The 20,188-nt window shown below is 33.9% G+C and overlaps 1 protein-coding gene across 2 annotated transcripts in view; it reads left to right on the plus strand.

Moving 5' to 3' along the window:
* ANGPT1 (angiopoietin 1) overlaps positions 1 to 20,188 on the plus strand; it is a 243,518-nt gene that overhangs the window by 169,388 nt on the left and 53,942 nt on the right. The window contains exons 4-5 of one of the 2 annotated variants that reach the window (XM_044245091.1): positions 1,164 to 1,396; positions 19,424 to 19,551. In XM_044245091.1, coding sequence (XP_044101026.1) covers positions 1,164 to 1,396; positions 19,424 to 19,551 — 361 coding nt within the window. The remainder of the gene's footprint in view (positions 1 to 1,163; positions 1,397 to 19,423; positions 19,552 to 20,188) is intronic. The other variant, XM_044245092.1, reaches the window with a different exon arrangement.

Here is a 20,188-nt window from a genome sequence, read left to right on the forward strand (position 1 = left end):
AGGAAAATTTGGCTCTTCTAATATGCTCTATTTTATGATTTAAGTATTAAATTTAAAATATTCCCTGGAGTCCCCTCATGACAAACTTAAAGGGATGATTCAGTGCTATATTTCTCCAAGGTAAATTAAGTGCCCAGTTTGGTATGTTACATTTGAATAACACCTTGTAAACTAAGGACTGGTTGAACCTTCTGAAAATGGAATTGAGGAAACTGAATCAGGCTTTCCTCTGAGGAATCTTAGTATATTATACACTCTATAAAATGTAAATACTTTTTATTTACAGTCAGTTGCTAGGATCCAAGAGTGCTTCTGCATCCCCTATCAATTTTAATGTGCAATATGCAAGGGGAGTATCTTCTGAAGAGTTGTGAGAGAAGGAAGGTTCTCAGCTGAAGATTACATCACCCTGAGCAAAATCCCATGTCTTTTTGTAAGACCACACCACCAGCCTGTGGTCTTCTTGTGCAGAACCATCTGTGCACTGATTTGGAAGCTTGTGGTGCAGTTAGGCCTCATTCTGAAACTTGGGTTGAGAGACAAAGTAAGCAATAGTTATGATACAGGATCAGCCATCAGAAATGCCAAGAAATCTAATTCTCTGTGATTTTGCATAGCTTACTTTTTGGTCCTGTGGGTTCTGCTTCAGTATACTATTAACTGACCCCACAGAACTATTGTGAAATTTAATCACTGTTAATGTTTTGAGAATCCCAAATGAATGCAACATACATTTAAAAAAATAGTCTTTATATTATGTTTGTATTTTTCCTGGACTATGCTATCAGTTTCTTACTGGACCTATTTCCTTAATGAAAGTTATATTATAACTTTTACAGACTCAAATTATTTGGGTCCAAGTCAGCTACCTTGGATATGAAATGTACCCCAGGAAAAAAAAATTATGTTTAGGAAATAAATATTACTCTGACACCAAATATTCTAATTATTCTTTATTTGATATGTTATATATGTAACTCCTATATTAATATATGTATTAAATATTTATATAAATAACATGTATATTAGGGTGTGTTATGTATATATATTTACATTGTAACATACTAACTAAAATTTCTAACTCTAAATGAACTCAGGATCTAGTTGAGTCATATATTTTTGTATAGCATTTTTAAAATAGTCTTGTCTTTATTTTCTTGTAGTTTATTAGAACATAAAATCTTAGAAATGGAGGGAAAGCACAAGGAAGAGTTGGACACCTTAAAAGAAGAGAGAGAGAATCTTCAAATCTTGGTTACTCGTCAAACATATATAATCCAGGAGCTGGAGAAACAATTGAACAGGGCCACCAACAATAATAGTGTCCTTCAGAAGCAGCAGTTGGAGCTGATGGACACAGTACACAACCTTGTCAACCTTTGCACTAAAGAAGGTGGTAAGAATTTCTTCAATTTGGTATAGTAGATATTTTATTTAACATGCAGCAAGTAAATATTCAGTACTACTTTCTAGATTGTATTGATTGTTGTATAAGAACAGCAAAATAACTTTATTCTTAGAGGCATTGCATGAAGTTTGTACTCACAATTTTCTCATGTTTTTAATGTCAGAGAATGTATTCATAAGCTTGAATTTGTGAATTCACAATATCTTTCTAAAAGAACTTTCTGGTTTCTTCTCTCTTGCTTGCTCTTTGTAGCCTTAGATAAAACCTGCAATACTGTCATGGATAAATATTTGATGTTATGATATTAGACACTTTAATATAGAAGACAGAAATTAACCAGTTAAAGATTAATTCGGAGTCCTGGGAGAGTTTCAGTAAGATTCCTGTTTCAAAACTAATATTAATTATTTCTTTTGTAGAGGGAGAGAACGAAGAGTTGGTTACAGAGAAAAGGAGATATAGAAGCTCCCAATAACTATTATAAAGGAGAAAGAATCTTTGATATTAAAAGTCTTTATAAAGATCGCTTATGTTTAGTCCTGTGTGGAGAGGACCTAACCAGGGCATCCAGACATATTTATTCTGGACTGTCTTGGTGACAGTGGAAATATACATGTTTTTAAAATTCTAGTACAGATAACATACAGTGTTATATTAGTTTCAGGTGTTGGAAATTCAAATTTTTAACATGACTAGAATATCTGGAGCCACTTAGCCACTGAAAATATTGTAGGTCCCTGTATCTTTAGAAGATATTTATCCACCTCCCCATTCCCACCCAACAATTATTGAATGAGTGCCCCTGCAAACACTTGTCCACTTCAAGTAGATTGTCTCCCTAGCCTCTGGAGAGCTCTTCAAAAAGTTTGGAGCTTAAAGGCATCTTCTGTAGTTCCGGTCACTAATCAACCTTTCTCTGAGTGAGGATGCAATGAACATAAATTATGATGAGTGAAAGAGAGCACCATTTACGTCTGAAAGCTATGGTTGTCTCTAAGCTGTGGTTTATGTGACCATTCATGTGGTGGTTCCATATCCATATGCAATATACATACCACAGAGGCTTCTTTAATAATGGACTTGAACTCTATGAAAAATGAGCTCAATTCCATTCTTTCATGTATAGATATGAGTATAGATGATAATTCTATACGAAGTGATCTTGTTTTAAAGACATTTCACATTTTTCTATTACACTCCATTACCTTGAGTTATATCTTCTTTAGATAGTCTAAACAAGTCCTTAATATACTTTGTAAAGAATATTTTTTAAACAGTAAGTTCCCAGAGCTCCATTTGGGTGTGCTTCGAAATGTGATTGGGAAGGAAAAAACCTGCTAATCAGTCAGCGCCTGCCAAAACCTTGGGTTAGAGTCCACTGGAAGGAAAGCTTGGTATGATTTTGCCAGAGAATTTTAATGGAGCTCATGAGTATTTAGAAATTAAGTATTAATATGAGACGTATCTATTCTCATATTGAACTGAATACATTAGGGGGAACATTGAAAACATATTTTTCTTATCATCTTTAGACTTAAAGCACATGGAGTTGAGTATTTCTTTCTTTTTTTTTTTTCCTTCATGATGTTAGAAATCAAGCCCTGGTGATTCTCACAGAGCTCATATGTCTGCCTACTTCTCATAATTTCACTTCTTCTCTGAATATTTGTCCAATAAATATGTCTATAAACTTTTAGAGGCAGAGGTGGGAGTGACTGCAAAAGGAAAATTCTTGGCTAGGTTTGGAATTTGGGTGCAATAGCAGGCAACCAAACATCTGTTTAAGAAACATTTATTGAACAATTATGAACCTGATAGATGCTACCCATAAGTAACATCTCAGGGTATGTGAAAAGTAACTGTGTCTCTTTTGTGATATAGCCTATCCAAAACAAACAAAAATAAGAGAGACAAATTGTCTAATACTTCAGGCCTCTTGATATTTCTTTTTAATGTTACAATCCTAAAATAAATTCCGATTTAATTGCAGGACTTGTGATCATCATGTTAAGTCTATTACCCCATTTTCCAGTGGGTTCTGTGCTCTCATAACCATAGGTTTTATTTGCTTCTTGTGAATTGTTGTTTTCTTTAGTTCTATATTTATTATTCTGACCAAATATTTGATCCCTTAAGGATTCATAAAAGACACAAAAATAGAAAATTCCTCTTACTAAGGTTTCCATCAAGATTTTAATTCTCTGCATATCTTCATTTTCACTGGTGTCATAGTCTTTAGTTATGGTAAATTTGAAATTTTAAATAACTCATACCATAATATGGCTTAAAATCAGTTACTAAAATGAACTTATTTCATCCTAATTCTAAAACATATAAGTAAGACATTTTCCTACTTTTGTGACTAAAACTCATTTATTAAATGGATTTATTATTGATCAAGAGGTTTATGCAAATATTCTCTTATATTTAAATTTATGCAAAGGTGCCTAAAATCAATATACCACAATAAATGCATCAGTTTTTTTAAAATATGTATTTTAAGAACTCCAAGAGTAATCTTTTAAAATATTTTCCAAAATCTTCATGAGCTATGTTATAATACAAAAGCCAAAAATGTTTAATTTTTTAATGTTTAATTTAATTTAACATTAAGGGTCCTCCATTTCCAACTTGACCCAATCACTTATGGAGACAGCCTGAATATAACACTACAAAGTAACACTACAAAGAGAAAAGATTTTTTAGTGAGTTTTCTCTGTTACCAGCAACTAATTTAACCTTTATGAAGCTGTTTCATCATTTTATAAAGTCAGGATAATTGTGTCTACTTCTTAGTGACAGGGAAAGGATTAAATTAGGTACTGCCTATAAAAGCAAGCAACACATGACATAATTGACTCATTAAACTCTAGTTCCTTCTTTCTCCTCCAAGTGACAAATTTCAATTAAACACAAATTTATTAAGTGTTTTCTATAAGCAAACTTTCTTTCATGGAAAGTGTCTGAAGAGAAGGCTCAAGAGTGTGTAATTGCGGACAATCATCCAAGCAATTTCTTTTAGCCTCAGTTTTCTTATCTAAAGTGGGATCATAATACATACCTGATGAGTTTGTAGTAAATTAAAAGAAGTTTTTATAAAACATATAGCATCAGTGCCTACCATAGTAAATGCTGAAAAAATTGTAGTTAATTTACTTTTATGCCTTCTAAAGTGTTTATAACTCACTAATGTTACATGATAAAAGAATTCCCACAAGTGTTAGCTGGAAATTTATCCTTTCCCTAACGTGCGTTTGGTCCAGGAATTGTAAACCATCTTTGCATGTAGGGATTATTTCTGTTTAGTTTCACAGAACTTTTCCTACTAAAATATCTAATGTCATAAGATATATTTAAGCTAAGTACAATTTTTAATAAACACACTTTCTAAATAATTGACCAACCTGTCCTCTTTTCCAAACAGGGAGTAGTGGTGTTTTAGACAAATAATCATTTCAAACTGAATTGCATCCATTTTGTGAGGCTTCTGGGTAACACATTTTTTTGGTCTAACCTTTGTCTGCAAATATTTGGCCACACTTATTCTTAGAAACATTACCCACTAAAAAAATATTGCCCTCAATGTTATCATAGTGTCAAAATTTAGCTGGTTGCTTCATTTTTATGGCAACTTACAATTATTGCTGGAATTAAATAGTTTATATTGACAATGGCATGGATACAAGGCATGGAATTCTTCCAAGAAGGATAATCAGGTACGGTGACCATCAAACATTCACCAGTCATCTTTATGTTCAGAGGCAATGAAGCCATCACCACATACATTGAACACACATGAGGCAAACATCATATTATGTGATCAAGAATTTAATTAGTAACAAAGCATTAAAAAAGAAGAAACAAAATAATATTTAGCTTCCACTCTCTACCACAGGCTGGTTTTCTTACTGTCTAAATCACCTTGGAACATACTTCTGCTATACCAAGGTATGATTAATAAATTTATCCATTCATTCAAAAATAGTTATACAACAACTGTTCTGTTTCATATTCTCTTCTGGGGGATAAGAATATTCATCCATTTTTATTTAACAAATATTTCTTGAGTTCTGGTAATATAGCAGATGGAGTTCAGGCCACTGGGTAGAGAGGGAAGTTGTATATCAGTTTGTAGCTTCAAGGAAACTGGAACTTGGTGGGCAGAGAGACAGATAAATACACAATTATATTTCATATTTTGTATTTTGCTACATGTGAGGCTAAGATGCCAGGGCACTAGTAAAATACAGAAGACAAATATTAAAATAATGGCAGGGACAGGATGAGGGCAAAATACATCATCTGCCATCCTCTTAAGGATTTTGTTGAATGCTTGCTATAATTCAGGCATTGTTTAAGCTTTATGTGTATTAACTTAGTCCCAACAATAACAATATGAGGTAAATACTATGGCTAGTCCCATTTTATAAATTCTACAGAGAACTTGAGTAATTTGCCCAAGGTTATGCATAGCTGATAAAAGTTGATCCATAATTAAAACATAGACAGGATGCTTCTAATGGGATAATAATGGCTAAGCCTTCAAAATGAAGAAAGTGGAGGATACTCCAGACAGCTCAGAGAATATGAATATTTGCCAGGAGTCATGGCAGGGCGTGGGATATACCTAAATGCATAGCCTAAGTCTCAAAATCAAAACCAGGAGAACAGTAAAAGATGGAGTTAGAGAGGTAAACTGAAGGAGACCAAGGAAGTTGCATTTTTATCTGAAAGCAAACAGTAAGGCGTCCTGTCAATGTATGAGGACCATACCGACATTTGCATTTTAGGAAAAAATCGCCCCAGTCACAATGTAGAAAGAATGTACTGGAAATTTGATAAGCTTGAAAGCAGAGAGACCAGATGGGTGTTTTGCCATTTTTATTTAAATATTAGCAAATACTTGAGAGTAAAAAGCCAGTCTTCTGAGCCCTTTGCACATATTAACTCATTCAGTTCTAATAACAACTCTGTAAGCTGGGTGCTCTCATTAGCTTCCTGTAACAGAGAAGGAAACTAAACATAGAGAAGTAAATCATTTGCAAGTACCACACTGCTCGCAAATGAGCAAGGTGAGATTTGAACCCAGAATCTGATTTTGGAGTCTGTACATTATCCACTGTACTATGATTGGGAGGGAAGGTAGAGTTGATGGTGGTTTTCATCTGATTCTCGAAAGGATCTCCTAGGAGAGAAATAATGAGGTTGGGACCAAAGAGGGATAAATAAAAAGGCAGATACAGGGAAATTTCATGAACTAAGAGAATTAAAATCAACAAGAAATAATGACCTATTAGAAAGTGAGTCAAATATAACTCTTAATTTTCTGGGTTCAGTAACTGAGGGGATATTGATGACATTACTTAAAATCACCAACATTTAAAATTAATCAGGTTTAAGTGGGAAAGATAATGAGTAGTTTGGGGCATATTGATTGAGGTGACAATGGGAAAATTCGAATTTGGAAGTAAGAGAAATAGGAATTTGTAATTCAAGAGTGAAATCTGGATGACCACGTGCATTGTTGTGTCCTCAGAGGAGACAAGTGGTAAATCCAGGAGCAAATGAAATGAATTGGAAAGTGCATGTAAAGCAATGACTCAACGATTGGGTGTTATCTATTTGAGAATCTGATAAAAACTAGCCTACCTTTCCTTCTCACTTAGTGCAAACACTCAGGCACAGGTTTATGTGCAATTTCAGAGAATTTACATACTAAGATTATGAATCCATTTAAAAATAATAAGAATGTAAAATCCAAGAAAGAAAATTGAGAGTTCTTTATGGGATAGTTAAAAGGAGACTGGAAAGAAAACAGAATTAGGAGGAAAAACCAGTAGTAAGAAGTGTTACAGCATAGAGAAAAAACTTCTATGAAACATCTAATCTCCATGGCAAATAAGAAAAAAAAAAAAAAAAGAGAGAGAGAGAGAGAGAGAAAGGGAGGGAGGGAAGGAGGAAAGGAAAAAGAAAGAGAAAACATCTTTTACATCATCGGAAAGACGTAATGACTGATAATATAAATTTTTAAGTGATCTAAATTATTTGGTTGAAAATGTCTTTCCCAGGGGCTGATGGCAGTGGTATGGAACTTCTGATCATTATTTTCAGTCCTCTGGCCTTCTGAAAAGGGGAAATGAGGCATTTGTTTCTTTCCCAGTGCTGAGGAGACATTTGGTTCTGTTCTCAGAATAATTCTACCATCTGAAAGGAATTTACCTCCCGTGCAGTGTCTATTGAGTTTGTGAAGTAAATCATTCAGTCAAGGGATGAGATAGTTTGAACTCCTGGAAGTCCCTTGAGTTAAGAATGATTCTAAAAACATCACAAGCAATGGGAGGAAATTAAAACTTTTTGAATGTCACTTACATAAACATTGATAAAAATAGAATATATCATTTTCATTGACTGAGTAAAATATTTGGGTTTTCGTTGACTACTTGTAATGCACAATTTAACATTAGGTAGAAAGAGAAAGAAAAATACAGGAAGTCATCTGCTGCACAGTACAGTGAGCACTTGTTCCCATTTAATGAGGGAAATGCTTTATCTTGACAGAAAATTATATGTCAAACATTTACAATTTCCTTAAAACGAACCACACTTTCTAGCACTTCCTTTCATAAAACCCAATGGCTTTAAGGGGAAAGTGACTGTTTATTTTTGGAAATGGTATATTTCTTCTTTTTGATGGAGCATGTTATCTGCCTTTTGAAAAGTTATAATTTCTCTAAAAAAATTGTGTGAATAGCAGATAGCCAAACTAATGATAACAAAATAAGAAATAGTACAGCCTTGAACCTCTCCCATGAATTATTTCTAAACCACATCTTTTGGGGGAGATTTGAAACTTTGCGGTTAATCTCTTTTGGAATTTGAGTTTCAGTTTAAGAAACTAAACTATCTGAAAAGGGATATCTCCTGCTTCTAGCTGGGCCTGGAAGTTACCAGGTGAAAGGCCACAAAAAAAAAAAAAGAAAGAAAGAAAGAAAGAAAAAATGAAAGAAAGAAAAAGGGTTGCCTTTCTGTTCCTACATTTCTGTGAGCAAATTCCATTTCTTTTTCTCTTGTGCTTTCATGGTCTGGTTGGTTAAAGCAAAGAAGCACAAAATATTTTTAATACAATTTCAATTAAGTCATTTCCTAGACACATCCACACTCAAGTTGAACTGAAGATATATTTTCTAAGTCCAAGGACATAATGAAACACTGATTACTTACAGATAAGCTCTGCTACTTTACACTGAGTTCAAATGACACCTCTAATTCCTTGAAGGGAAAGTAAGAAAAAAACCCACATTTTATTAATCTTAGTCAATAATTTATGCATCACATCAACCATAAACCCTCATGAAATGTCTTCTACTTTTTGGGAGAAAAATGAAACAAAACCTGAGAAATTTTATAATCATACAGTTAGGCTTAAATACATATAATAATACTGATTTTTAACATTTTTCTAAAAGTTAATTATAAAGAACCTTCAAAACTATTGATAAAAAACATTTTTAGTTTTCTATTAGGAATCACCATTTATTTTCAATTAAAGAGTATCAACATCGTAAGTAAAGACACTGGAATCTCAACCTACCATTGGCTTAGATGTTCACATTCTGAGTGGGACTAGCTCCAGTAAGGAATCACATTAAGATGTGATCTACTAAGAACAAGTTACCTTTTTAATGAATTTATGATGAAATTAAATTATTAAATGAAATACCATTTAAGCCATACCTCTTTTAATTGCATTTTTCTATCATGTCTTTGCATATATCCATAATTATTTTTAGGTGAGAACATTCTGTTTTCATAGCCAACATGAGTTCCTTTAAAGTAGTGAATTTGAACTTTGTGTTTAATTTTAAGTGGAGATTTGGTTCTAAAGGAAGTTTTACCAGTTGTTTTGGCCTCGTGTACACATACTTACAAATGCACAAAAAACTTCTATGAAACTTCTAATTCAAGAGTGAAATCTGGATGACCACGTGCATTGTTGTGTCCTCAGAGGAGACAAGTGGTAAATCTTGGCCATAATTAATTCTCCAGCTCATCTCCCTAGAGCTAGGACCTAGACTGAGATGTCACCTAATCAGCATCTTGGAACAACTATGATATATGCCATCTAGAGGGCAAGACCTGATGGTCTAGCAGGAATAGGAATCAAGGGCATCTGAGTTCTAGTCCCAGGCTGTTTAACATAAAACTACCACACACCTTAGAGTTTGTCTGGAGTCCTAGACAAATCTGTACATTTTATGACTCATCAATCATTCCATCTCTTCTCTTCATTTTGTATCACTTCTAATGACTAGGAAATCCCCAACTTCAGATGAACCTCAGCATATTAATCAAGTATTATTCTTCAAAATTTTTACCACATATTTTACCACAAGATTAAGAATCAAAGTGACATACCTATGGTGACAGGCTTTATTTATTTAAAACTTCAAAATGAATGTTTTGGTTTTGGTTGGGGGCTTTTGGGAGTTTGGGGGTTTTTTTGTTTGTTTGTTTTTTGGGTTTTTTGGTCAGTTTTGAAAAGCATCTGGCAACAGCTTTCCATTTATATCATTGCCCAAGGACTTTCATTCCATTTTTAATGGCTTTTGCTGAAATCAATTATTTGTCTACTTAAAACAAAGCACAAAAGATACCCTTTGAGCTTTCCCACACACATGAGAAATCTTTTGTTCAAAATCAATATATTCCAGTCAGGCCAAAACATATTACATGGGAAATTAACACACATGAAACACCTGAAATATTTTTGTTAATGAAATGACCTTCTGAACAAATGGCAAGGGTCATGTAACACTCATAACTGCCCATCAGGGTGCCCAAAAGGAAAACACAGAAATAAATTTTGTTTAAATAGAAATAAATTTTTAACAGAAATAAATTTTTGATTAAACAAAGGTTATATGTAAATCCATTTTCAACTTTCAATTCTTTTTTGGCATCCTTTGTTGCTTTAAGTGTAATATGTATTAAATATACATTCAGTTATATATATGAGTCATTTCACCTTAGAGGAGCACTGGAAATTTTATTTGAATACACTAATCAAACTAAAGTGGAGTTATGTAAAATTACATGATGTTTCATTATGCTACACTAAAAAAAATAGCTTAAAATTAGTAATCTACCTATGGCATAGGGTGGGTTGCATGTGCACATAGATTTAACAGTTTATGTACCTTATACATACATCTCACTATTACTAAAAGTGTATACTCCTTAAATTATATATATGGGTCATATATTCTCCAGATAATTAAAATGTATCTCTTTAAGTAGTAAAATGTTAAGAAAATTTAAAAATACTGTGATAGTACGTTTTCTGCATTGTTTTTGTCTTCTTTTCCAGAAAGGAAGATTGAATAAAATTGAAGCTTTTTGTAATACTTTAATTCACTATCCTCAACATGACTTAATTTGCATCAGAATACTACAATGCCTTTGAAAAAGTATATGATTTATCCCTTATATCTGCCCCAGCTGTTCTTATTTCTTTTTTTTTTTCATTTTTTATTTTTGTCTACTTCTAAGATTACTGTCTCTTCCTCACACACACAAAAAACCTTTTGATTATCATTTTGTTGTTGTTGTTGTCTTCATGCCCATTCTAAAGGTGAACCCCCCCACACACACACACCTCCACGCAAATACCCACACATATGTTCACCCTCCCTACTCCCACCAGCACTTCCTCTAAACTTGTAGCTTCAGCAGATAGTCCAGAGGCTGGGATATCAAATAATTAGGCTTGTGAGAATATTACCCATGATTAATGAGGACAAATTTGGGTCAGCATGATATTTAGGATGTATTCAGTATGAAATCCAATATAGCTGCTCAGACATCTCTTATTTCCTAATGCTCTGTTAGCTTTTGAAGTTGCAGGCCACCAGTGCTCCACATTTCTGCTGAGAGTTCCCACCTCAGATAATTCTGCTGCCTGTGGCTCTCATCTATCCTCAACATTTTTCTTCTTTATCTTTTGTAACCCCTGTCACTCTTCCAATACTTCCTGCTTCTGAAAGAAGAGGTCGTAGCCATTCTGAATTAAGACCTGTCCTGATTCACCCAAGACCCTGGGTATGACCTTGTCATCTGAGATAAGTATTGCTGGGGACTCTGTGACAGATGAGTCACTGGAGTCCTGTTTGGATTTGACTTCACTCCAGGGGCCAGTAAGAAATAGTTAAGATTCTTGGCTTTATAGGCAAAAGAGTTCCAGCTCTTAGACGTTTTGGTGAAGTTAGAAAGCATCTCCGAACCTCCAATTCCTCATATATACAATATATTGATAACAATATTTCGTAAGGTATTTGTGAGGACTATATGATACAAGGCATATATAACATACTTGGCTCACAAAATTCAGAGATGAACACATGGTAAGTGTGCTAATTTCTAATGCTGACTGTGCCAATTGATTTTATTATGATCACAATTATTATAGTTCCACCAAGAAGATAATGAGTAGTTAATATCTTAAGTATCATGTATAAACTGTGGACACACAAAGAACAGTTCCTTTTACAAAAATTTTAATGAAAGTAATAATGTAGCAAGCAAATGATTTTTAACTGGGGTTAGGGGGACTATGGGGATTTTTAACTGGGGTTAGGGGGACTATGGGGAAAAGAATAGTAGATCTTTAAAAAGAGAAGCTTTTAGCTACTTACCCAAAGACTTCAGATTTAAGGTATTTACAAATAGAATATGTGTTTTTCTACTGTGATACAGCAATCTGCATTATTTTATATATAATACATATATACACATTAACATATATATGTACAAATATGTTACATCAAACTGTATGTAGTTGCCATTTTTGTAGGTTAAAAACAATCATGCTGAGATATCAATCCCTAGATGTTCAGTTCAAATGCATGTTTTATATAAAATAAAATACCAACTTTGAAATTTTCATGTATTTATATAGTTATATATTTTTTGTATTTTATGTATTTATATAGTTATACATATGTAATATGTATTTATAAAGTCATTGGTGAATCTCCCTCACTCTCATTCTTACACACATAATCTGAAATAAATATTGCCTATAAACCTTTTAATTTTCCACACTAATGACATCCAAGGCATTGCCTTTTCCACTTTTAAAAGTCCTTTCAAATAAATTAGGAATCTAGGGAGTGTCTTCAAATGGCTTTTCCATGAGATGCCCACACATGTGGCTGAAAAGTATAGAATCTTATCAGGTGTTTGCTTGTTTGCACTTTATCAGATATGATGACTTACTTATCCATATGCTCAGTTAACTTCAGTGACCTGTTGAGGTGAAAAATTACAGATTTATGGTCAACTCCTGTACTATGATCTACATAGTGATGATGGTCCAGTAAGTAACACAAGGATTATCCTTAAAGCAATAACTTGATCCACATATATTGTGATGCTAGCTAAATACTAGAAAGATAGGAACCATTAGCCACATCTAAGATTTAAAAAGAATATTTGAATTGACCTCCTTATGGCTTATTATTGGGAAGTAAGTAGGATCAAGGACTTTGGCTTTTTGCATTGTCTCTGTTATAGCAAAGACTAATTGCCTTCTGTGTTCAGTACTAGATTTGCTACAACTCAGAATTACCAATTCCACATTCCAGGAAGTTTTCTCTTGAGGGTTCATCTGAGTTGAAGTGACCCTCTGCCTCAGCTTTATGGTTCTTCCTTCAAGTCAACCCAGTGGCAGACATGCCATCTGGATTGAAATTGGCTGGGCAGATAAAAGGGAGAGCCAGATAAAGTCAATAGTTACTGCAATCAGGGTCTCAGGTTGCTTTTTGACTGAATGTTGGCTGGTGAAAGACAGACATGCACCTGCTTGTGTCCCTATTCTTTCCCTTTAGATCATGATGATTAGGTTATAGAGACAAGGCTAAATGATAAGAATGAATAATGGTTCTTTCCTAAGACTTTCTAGATTTATTTGCTGATATCGGTGTGCACAAAGTCTTTGAATTGCCAAACCACAATTTTAAAATTTAGTTCAGATAAACTGCTTTACTTTTTTTTTTTTTTTTCCATTCAACTGCTCTCTCTTCTGGGCAGCCTTCCCCAGGTTTACCTGGCAGATAGAATATACTCTCCCTGAATATTCTCAGTGAACTTGATACGTATCCGAAAATAACAATCTCTGTTTGATGCTATATTCAAGCTGGTAATATTATAGCTCTAGAAGCTGTTGCTAGTCTCTTGAGACCAGGTAGAGAGTCATCAACTGTGTCAAAAAAAGGTAAAGAAACTTATTCCCATTCACACTCTTTGAAATCTGATTATCATTTACCTAAAATTCTATTCTAGTTTGTTTATGATTGAGTAAATTATCTTTTTTCTTAAGCTAGCTTGAGTTCTTCTCTATCATGGAAGGTATTAATTATGGATATAGCTATCTTGAGTTATCATAGAAGATCCACTAATATAGTAGGACTTTCTCCCATCAGACTGTGATTATGTTAAGAGCAAACTGTGGTTTTCTTATGTCTGTATCTTCACCATCTAGGAAAAGTCATGCATGTAGAAGATGCTCAATCAATATTTGTTGATGGGGCACCTGGGTGGTTCAGTGGGTTAAGCCTCTGCCTTTGGCTCAGGTCATGATCCCAGGGTCTTGGGATCGAGCCCCACATCGGGCTCTCTGCTCAGCAGGGGGCTTGCTTCCTCCTCTCTCTCTCTCTGCCTGCTTCTCTGCCTACTTGTGATCTCTCTCTGTCAAATAAATAAATAAAATCTTTAAAAAAATTTTGTTGAATTAATAAATATAGCATAGATTTTTTTAAGTTTTATTTATTTATTTGTCGCGGGGGGGGAGCACACAAGAAGGGGAACAGCAGGCAGAGAGAGAGCAGCTAGCTTCCCACTGAGAAGGGAACCTGATGAAGCACTCTATCCAAGGACCTTAGGATCATGACCTGAGCCAAAGGCAGATGCTTAACTGACTGAGCCACCCAGGTGTCCCAGTATAGCGTGTATTAAATTTAGAGGAGACAGGAGACAGCCTATTAAATTGAGAAACTAATAAAAAAAACAGTCTATTTGTCTTATATTTGGGTCGTCATTATTTTTTAACTGATGGCAACTGACAAGTATAGTGGAACCAGTGGGACTGTAAGAGAAAGAACACAGAATTTGAAAGGAAAGATTAGACAATATTAAGCAAATGAAAGTTGAGGTAGAAGTAAGAACAGTCCAACAGACAAATAGAAATATGAATCAGAGATTAAGAGTCACTTATGGCTGGGGGGAGGGGGGTTGGGAGAAGGGGGGAAGGTTATGGACATTGGGGAGGGTATGTGCTTTTGGGTAAATTGGAAGGGGAGATGAACCATGAGAGACTATGGACTCTGAAAAACAATCTGAGGGGTTTGAAGTGGCGGGGGGGTGGGAGGTTGGGGTACCAGGTGGTGGGTATTATAGAGGGCACAGCTTGCATGGAGCACTGGGTGTGGTGAAAAAATAATGAATACTGTTTTTCTGAAAATAAATAAATTGGAAAAAAAAAAAAGAGAAGACACTTAGGAAAGAACAAATAAAAAAAAAAAGAAATATGAATCAGGAGGTCAAGAGCGAAGCAAACATATACAGTATCAAAAATGCTTATATCAGAAACCCAATGTGTAGAAGTTTGAAGGCATGATAGTTTGCAAAAAGTGCAATGTATAAGGAATAGAGATCCGAGAATCAAGCCAGCAACCATATGGTAGGTGAGGAAAGAAAGAGAACCCGATGAAGATGAAAGAGAAAAGAGAAAAGTGACCAAGAGAGGTCAACACAAAAGGCAAGGGGAAAGATAGGCAAGGCCAACTTCAGTAGTATGGGGGAATAAGGTGGAAGAGGTATTAAATGGCTTTGATCTTCATAGTAAACCATAAAACAAGGTCATATATAAAGAATGGGAGATAATAGGATTAAGATTTAGCCTTGAAAACTTTTTAGGAAATGTAAAAGAAAATCTAGGGGCACCTGGGTGGCTCAGTCGGTTAAGCATCTGACTCTTGATTTCATCTCAAGTTGTGATCTCAGGGCAGTGAAATTGAGCCCTGTATGGGGTTCCATGCTGGGGTCTGCTTGAGATTCTCTCTCCCTCTCCTTTTGCCCCTTCCCTGCTCATGTTCCCTTGCTGTCTCTCTCTAAAATAAAAAAAAAAAAAATTAAAAAAGTCTTTAAAAAAATCTAATAGTTATGACCAAAGGTTTGACTGAGCAGCCATGAAGAACATAGCTGTGTTTAGAAAACATGCATTTGGATGGCGTTAAAAAGCCTCTCTTCAGTATTTGCAATCTGGAAGCAGGGGTGAGAAAATGAATAAATGTCCTTCTTTGAGTTGGGTTTTACCCATGCAAGGGGTTTGTAGATGAAAGGACCGTGGGTGGAGAGCACCAGGAATTCCACCTGAACTGTCCTTTAACCCCACTGCCTGACAGTGAGATAGAAGTTAGGAAGAAAGGAAAGGGAAGCTAATGAGGGACTATTAGTAATGGTGGGGAATCCAGATTCTCAATTAGAGGAAAGACTAATTCATTAAGAACTAAAGGGAGAGGGAAAAAAGAGTATAATGTCAAAGAAGGAACTTTTAGATATAAAGATCAATTTTTTAATTTATGCTTTTTAACCAGTTTATTTTATTATAAGAAGTCTGAGCTGCTTTGACAGATAAACACCTCAATCAGCTGTCCATTTCCCCTGGCTCTGTTCAGTTGATGCTTCTTTTACCCTCTATCATCACATTTTCCATGTCTGTATCTTATCATTCACCATACCTTCCTCTAGATATTATCTTCCACTTTACTGAATCTCAAGCCCTCCTACAAAAATGTATCCTTAGTTCTGACACTTTTAATGGTCAGTAAATCATCTTTTTATTGTCTTTGTTTTAAAATGTTTATTATGTGTCTAGTTTTACAGTATGTAACCATAATATCTCTAATACATGACAGAGAAAATAGTCACGCATATTAAAGTTATGAGATAAAACTTCTGCAATCAATATGTTGTTATGTACATCATATGTCATTTCATCTGAAATTATCTTTAAACTATTCAGATTAAGTTTATATATGCAGCAAGATTAGATTACTTGGATTTTTTTAGATTTAAACCAATGGTATGATATGATATAGTCAATGAACAAAATAAACCAGTTAGCTAACTTTGATAAGGAGAGGCCTTTTCAATATAACCCTAAATATAACCAGTCAAATGTAACTGCCCTAACATTTGGTCAGCTATAATACTGGATTTGAGGGTGGAAGATGTACTATTCCATTGACTGGACTTGCTGGCCTTCTCCAGCCTACTAGTGTCACTTCTGAAAGAAAGAATAATAATATAATCTTTCCATTAATAATAATAATATTACTATTACTATAGCAATAACTACCATTTCTTGAGTTCTTTTATTTAAGTCACTCTGCTTTGTGTTACATAATCTATACACTTGCCTCAGAGATATGTTTAACTGCCCTGCTTTGTAGATTGAAAAAAGAAAAACTAAAGATCAGTCTACTTATGTGGAAGGGCCTTTTTCAAACCATGGTATATAATACAAATGTCAAAGGTAAGCTGGGAATGGATCTTTTATACTGATCTTAAATGCTTTAATACTGTAAAATATAGCCCAGATCAAACTTTCAGACATAATGTTTACTGACTAATAAATAACTAAATAGAAGCACTCCAGTCTTTCTGGAAAGAATGACCATTGCTTTAGGAAAGAACGTGTTTCTATTTTTTAAAAATTCCAAACTATATTTCAAGAAAATGAAATAAGGTATGTTGCCATTATAATAACAACAAATCCATAGTATAACCATAGTACTATTTGTACCTTTTATGATGGAGTCTTTAAACCATTTTTCCAGTTATAAGACTTAACATTCATGGCTTGAACATCATTTTTATACAATTAGTTTCCATAAAAGTAAGCTAATACTCAAGTTTTTTTCTTTTTCTCTGTTATTAAAAATGTGTGTGGATTTCCCTCTTCCCACACAACAGCCTTTCACCAGCATCTTCCTGAGTAGGAAAGGAAAGAGAATAGGAGGTGACAGAAGTGGGAATGGAGTATATTCTCACTGCATAACTAAATAAGGAAGAGCAGGAAGTGGTATATTCAGTAAGAGAAGCATTTTCTCCTTAGATAAGTGACTTTCTCCATTTCTTACCCAAAAAAGAAAAATGGGTTTACCGTTGAATTCCTCTTTGACCACATCTTCCTGTGTTCATCCTCTCAAGGGATCATAATTTTGGCATTTCTTCACATTCCCCCTCTTTCTTTTGCATCTAATTTTGGTTATTTTCAACTTGTTTCAATAGAAGATTAAACATATAGAATTTAGGAAGGTTTTATTTTAGAAAAATAGCAGTCCATTCACTTAAAATAAGCAAGCACAAATGAACTGTGTTGATGTTTTTCAGACCAATACCCTTACATAACCCATCAACACACCCATTGCATTTAAAGATGGCTTTTGAATAAGCATTTATATATTCATTTTTAAATTCCTATTTGCATAACTTCTATGCCATGCTTCTTCACTATCATATGAATGCATAGTCCTCTGATTACTTATTCTGTATTGATATTGTAACTGCAATGGTGGTGTTTAGATGTAATTATTAATATAAGTAGGCAAAACCATCAGTGCACACTTGAAATATAGAAAATATAGAAAACCATGATACTATTAAAAGTTATAATTCTATATTTTTGTTATGACGGATATTTCGAGTGGATATTTCATTTTCTTGAAACATCATTATTTTTGAAAATTTGAAGTATTTATATTGAAATAGTCATTCTTTCCATCAGCTTACTAATTTATAGGTAATTAAAAATAAATAGTCTAAACTCATGCTTCTTAAGTTTAATTTGGGCTAGTGCTTTAGATTATTAGAGCATGTAAAATCTATTTAAAAGCATCATTTAATATTTAATATTTAATTTTATATTCTTATTATAAAAGGCCATCCTAATTCAAAGTGATTGAAAGCAGGTATTTATTAAATAACATGAGACTTTAAGGGCAAGGTCATAAAATAACCTTAAAAAGTCTTCTTGAAAGGGTTAATTAAACCAGTTACTAAGCTATATATTTTTTAGAAGATACTAATGATAAATATTTTGAAAATGTGCCATGTATACATTTAGTAAGGGAATACTAAATATGAGTCATTTTTGTATTTTGATCTCAGTAATAAGAATTTCATAATAGATGAAGGTCAGTGAATAAAATTAAGTTCTCATTAGAGCCTATCTAATTAAATTTCCTTTTTCATTTGGCTTACCCTCTTTACTGAACTCTTTCCCCTATAGAAGTTAATTTCAAATCTTATTCATGTTCTTTTATTTGTATACTATCTGCCTGATAGTTTAACTTCAGGCATTCAGTAAAAACAAAGTTCAGTTCCCTTTTCTTTCTGGGTAAATTAGGTCAGAGGCTCTTTTCTACTTTCTAAATCTAATTATTTTGAGGGTTTTGTTTTTTTTTTTTTTCAAATAAAAATTTCTAGGAGCTTATCAGTCCAAATGGTATTTTGATGTTTGAATTTGTTATCATTATCTCTTCTTCCTCCAAAAATGTTTTAGCATTTTTTGAACGTTTCCATTGAAGTGTAGGTAAGAACATTTTAGAAATTTTGCAGAAAACTTGCCATAATTATTACAAGTTGGAAGTGTTACACTATCAGGTCATTTGTGCCTTGAGTTGATGTTCTGGAAATTATAGACAAAAACAAAATTTAAGTAAGCAAAATATAAGAAGTATTCAGTTAGAATTGCTCTACAGATTTTTTCATTAGTTTTGTAATTTTGTGAGTCAGCTCAAATCTAGTATTGTCTTTATGATTAATTTGTCAGTAAATGCAACATTGGCATTTGTTTTGAGGAAATAAAGACTTGCTTAGCTATACTTGGAGTCCATTTGGGTACTAATGGTACTGATATTCTTGTTCACATATTGCAATTTTTTTTTTTTGCAGTTTTACTAAAGGGAGGAAAAAAAGAGGAAGAGAAACCATTTAGAGACTGTGCAGATGTATATCAAGCTGGTTTTAATAAAAGTGGAATCTACACTATTTATATTAATAATATGCCAGAACCCAAAAAGGTAAAACCAGAAGTGTTTGTTTACGAGATGTAAAGCAGATCCTAGTTGAATTGCTGAATAATCAGATTGATTTGTGAGCTTGTTAAGCTGAAAATATATATGCCTGAGCTCTCGTCTCCCAAAGATACTGTTTGCCAGGTCCATAAAAGATGAAAACCCTATTGCATAGATGTCCCCGAGACCCATACCTCCCATTCCTCTTTCACAAAATTTTGTTTATTCTCCGCTCATTCTAGGGATGTCCTATTGCTCATAAATGCTTGCCTTGTATAGATTACGTGTTGAGGTGATATGTACCTCAAGTACATGGAGAAGAGGTAGAAGCAATCTTTCAATGTCTCAAGGACCCAGATGGCACACATCATGTATAGTCTAAATACTGTGGAGAGGGTGCCATGGACATATTGCTATTTGCAGAATCACTGTCCCTATTAGGGTGAGAAAAACATATTCTCTCTTGACTCATCATCTTGATAGGATTTGCTTTTCATGTTTACCTAAAAGAGTGCGTTAGAGGCTAGGATTCCTCAGTATGTTGAACAGGATCCAAAGTAAACTTTGAAGTAAGCAAACACTATATTCTTGCTGTTATATCTCTTTTTCTCTACATTTCTCACATTAAGTCATCCATCCATTA

The sequence above is a fragment of the Neovison vison genome, chromosome 4 (genome assembly GCF_020171115.1).
Source record: "Neovison vison isolate M4711 chromosome 4, ASM_NN_V1, whole genome shotgun sequence".
Lineage (NCBI taxonomy): Eukaryota > Metazoa > Chordata > Mammalia > Carnivora > Mustelidae > Neogale > Neogale vison.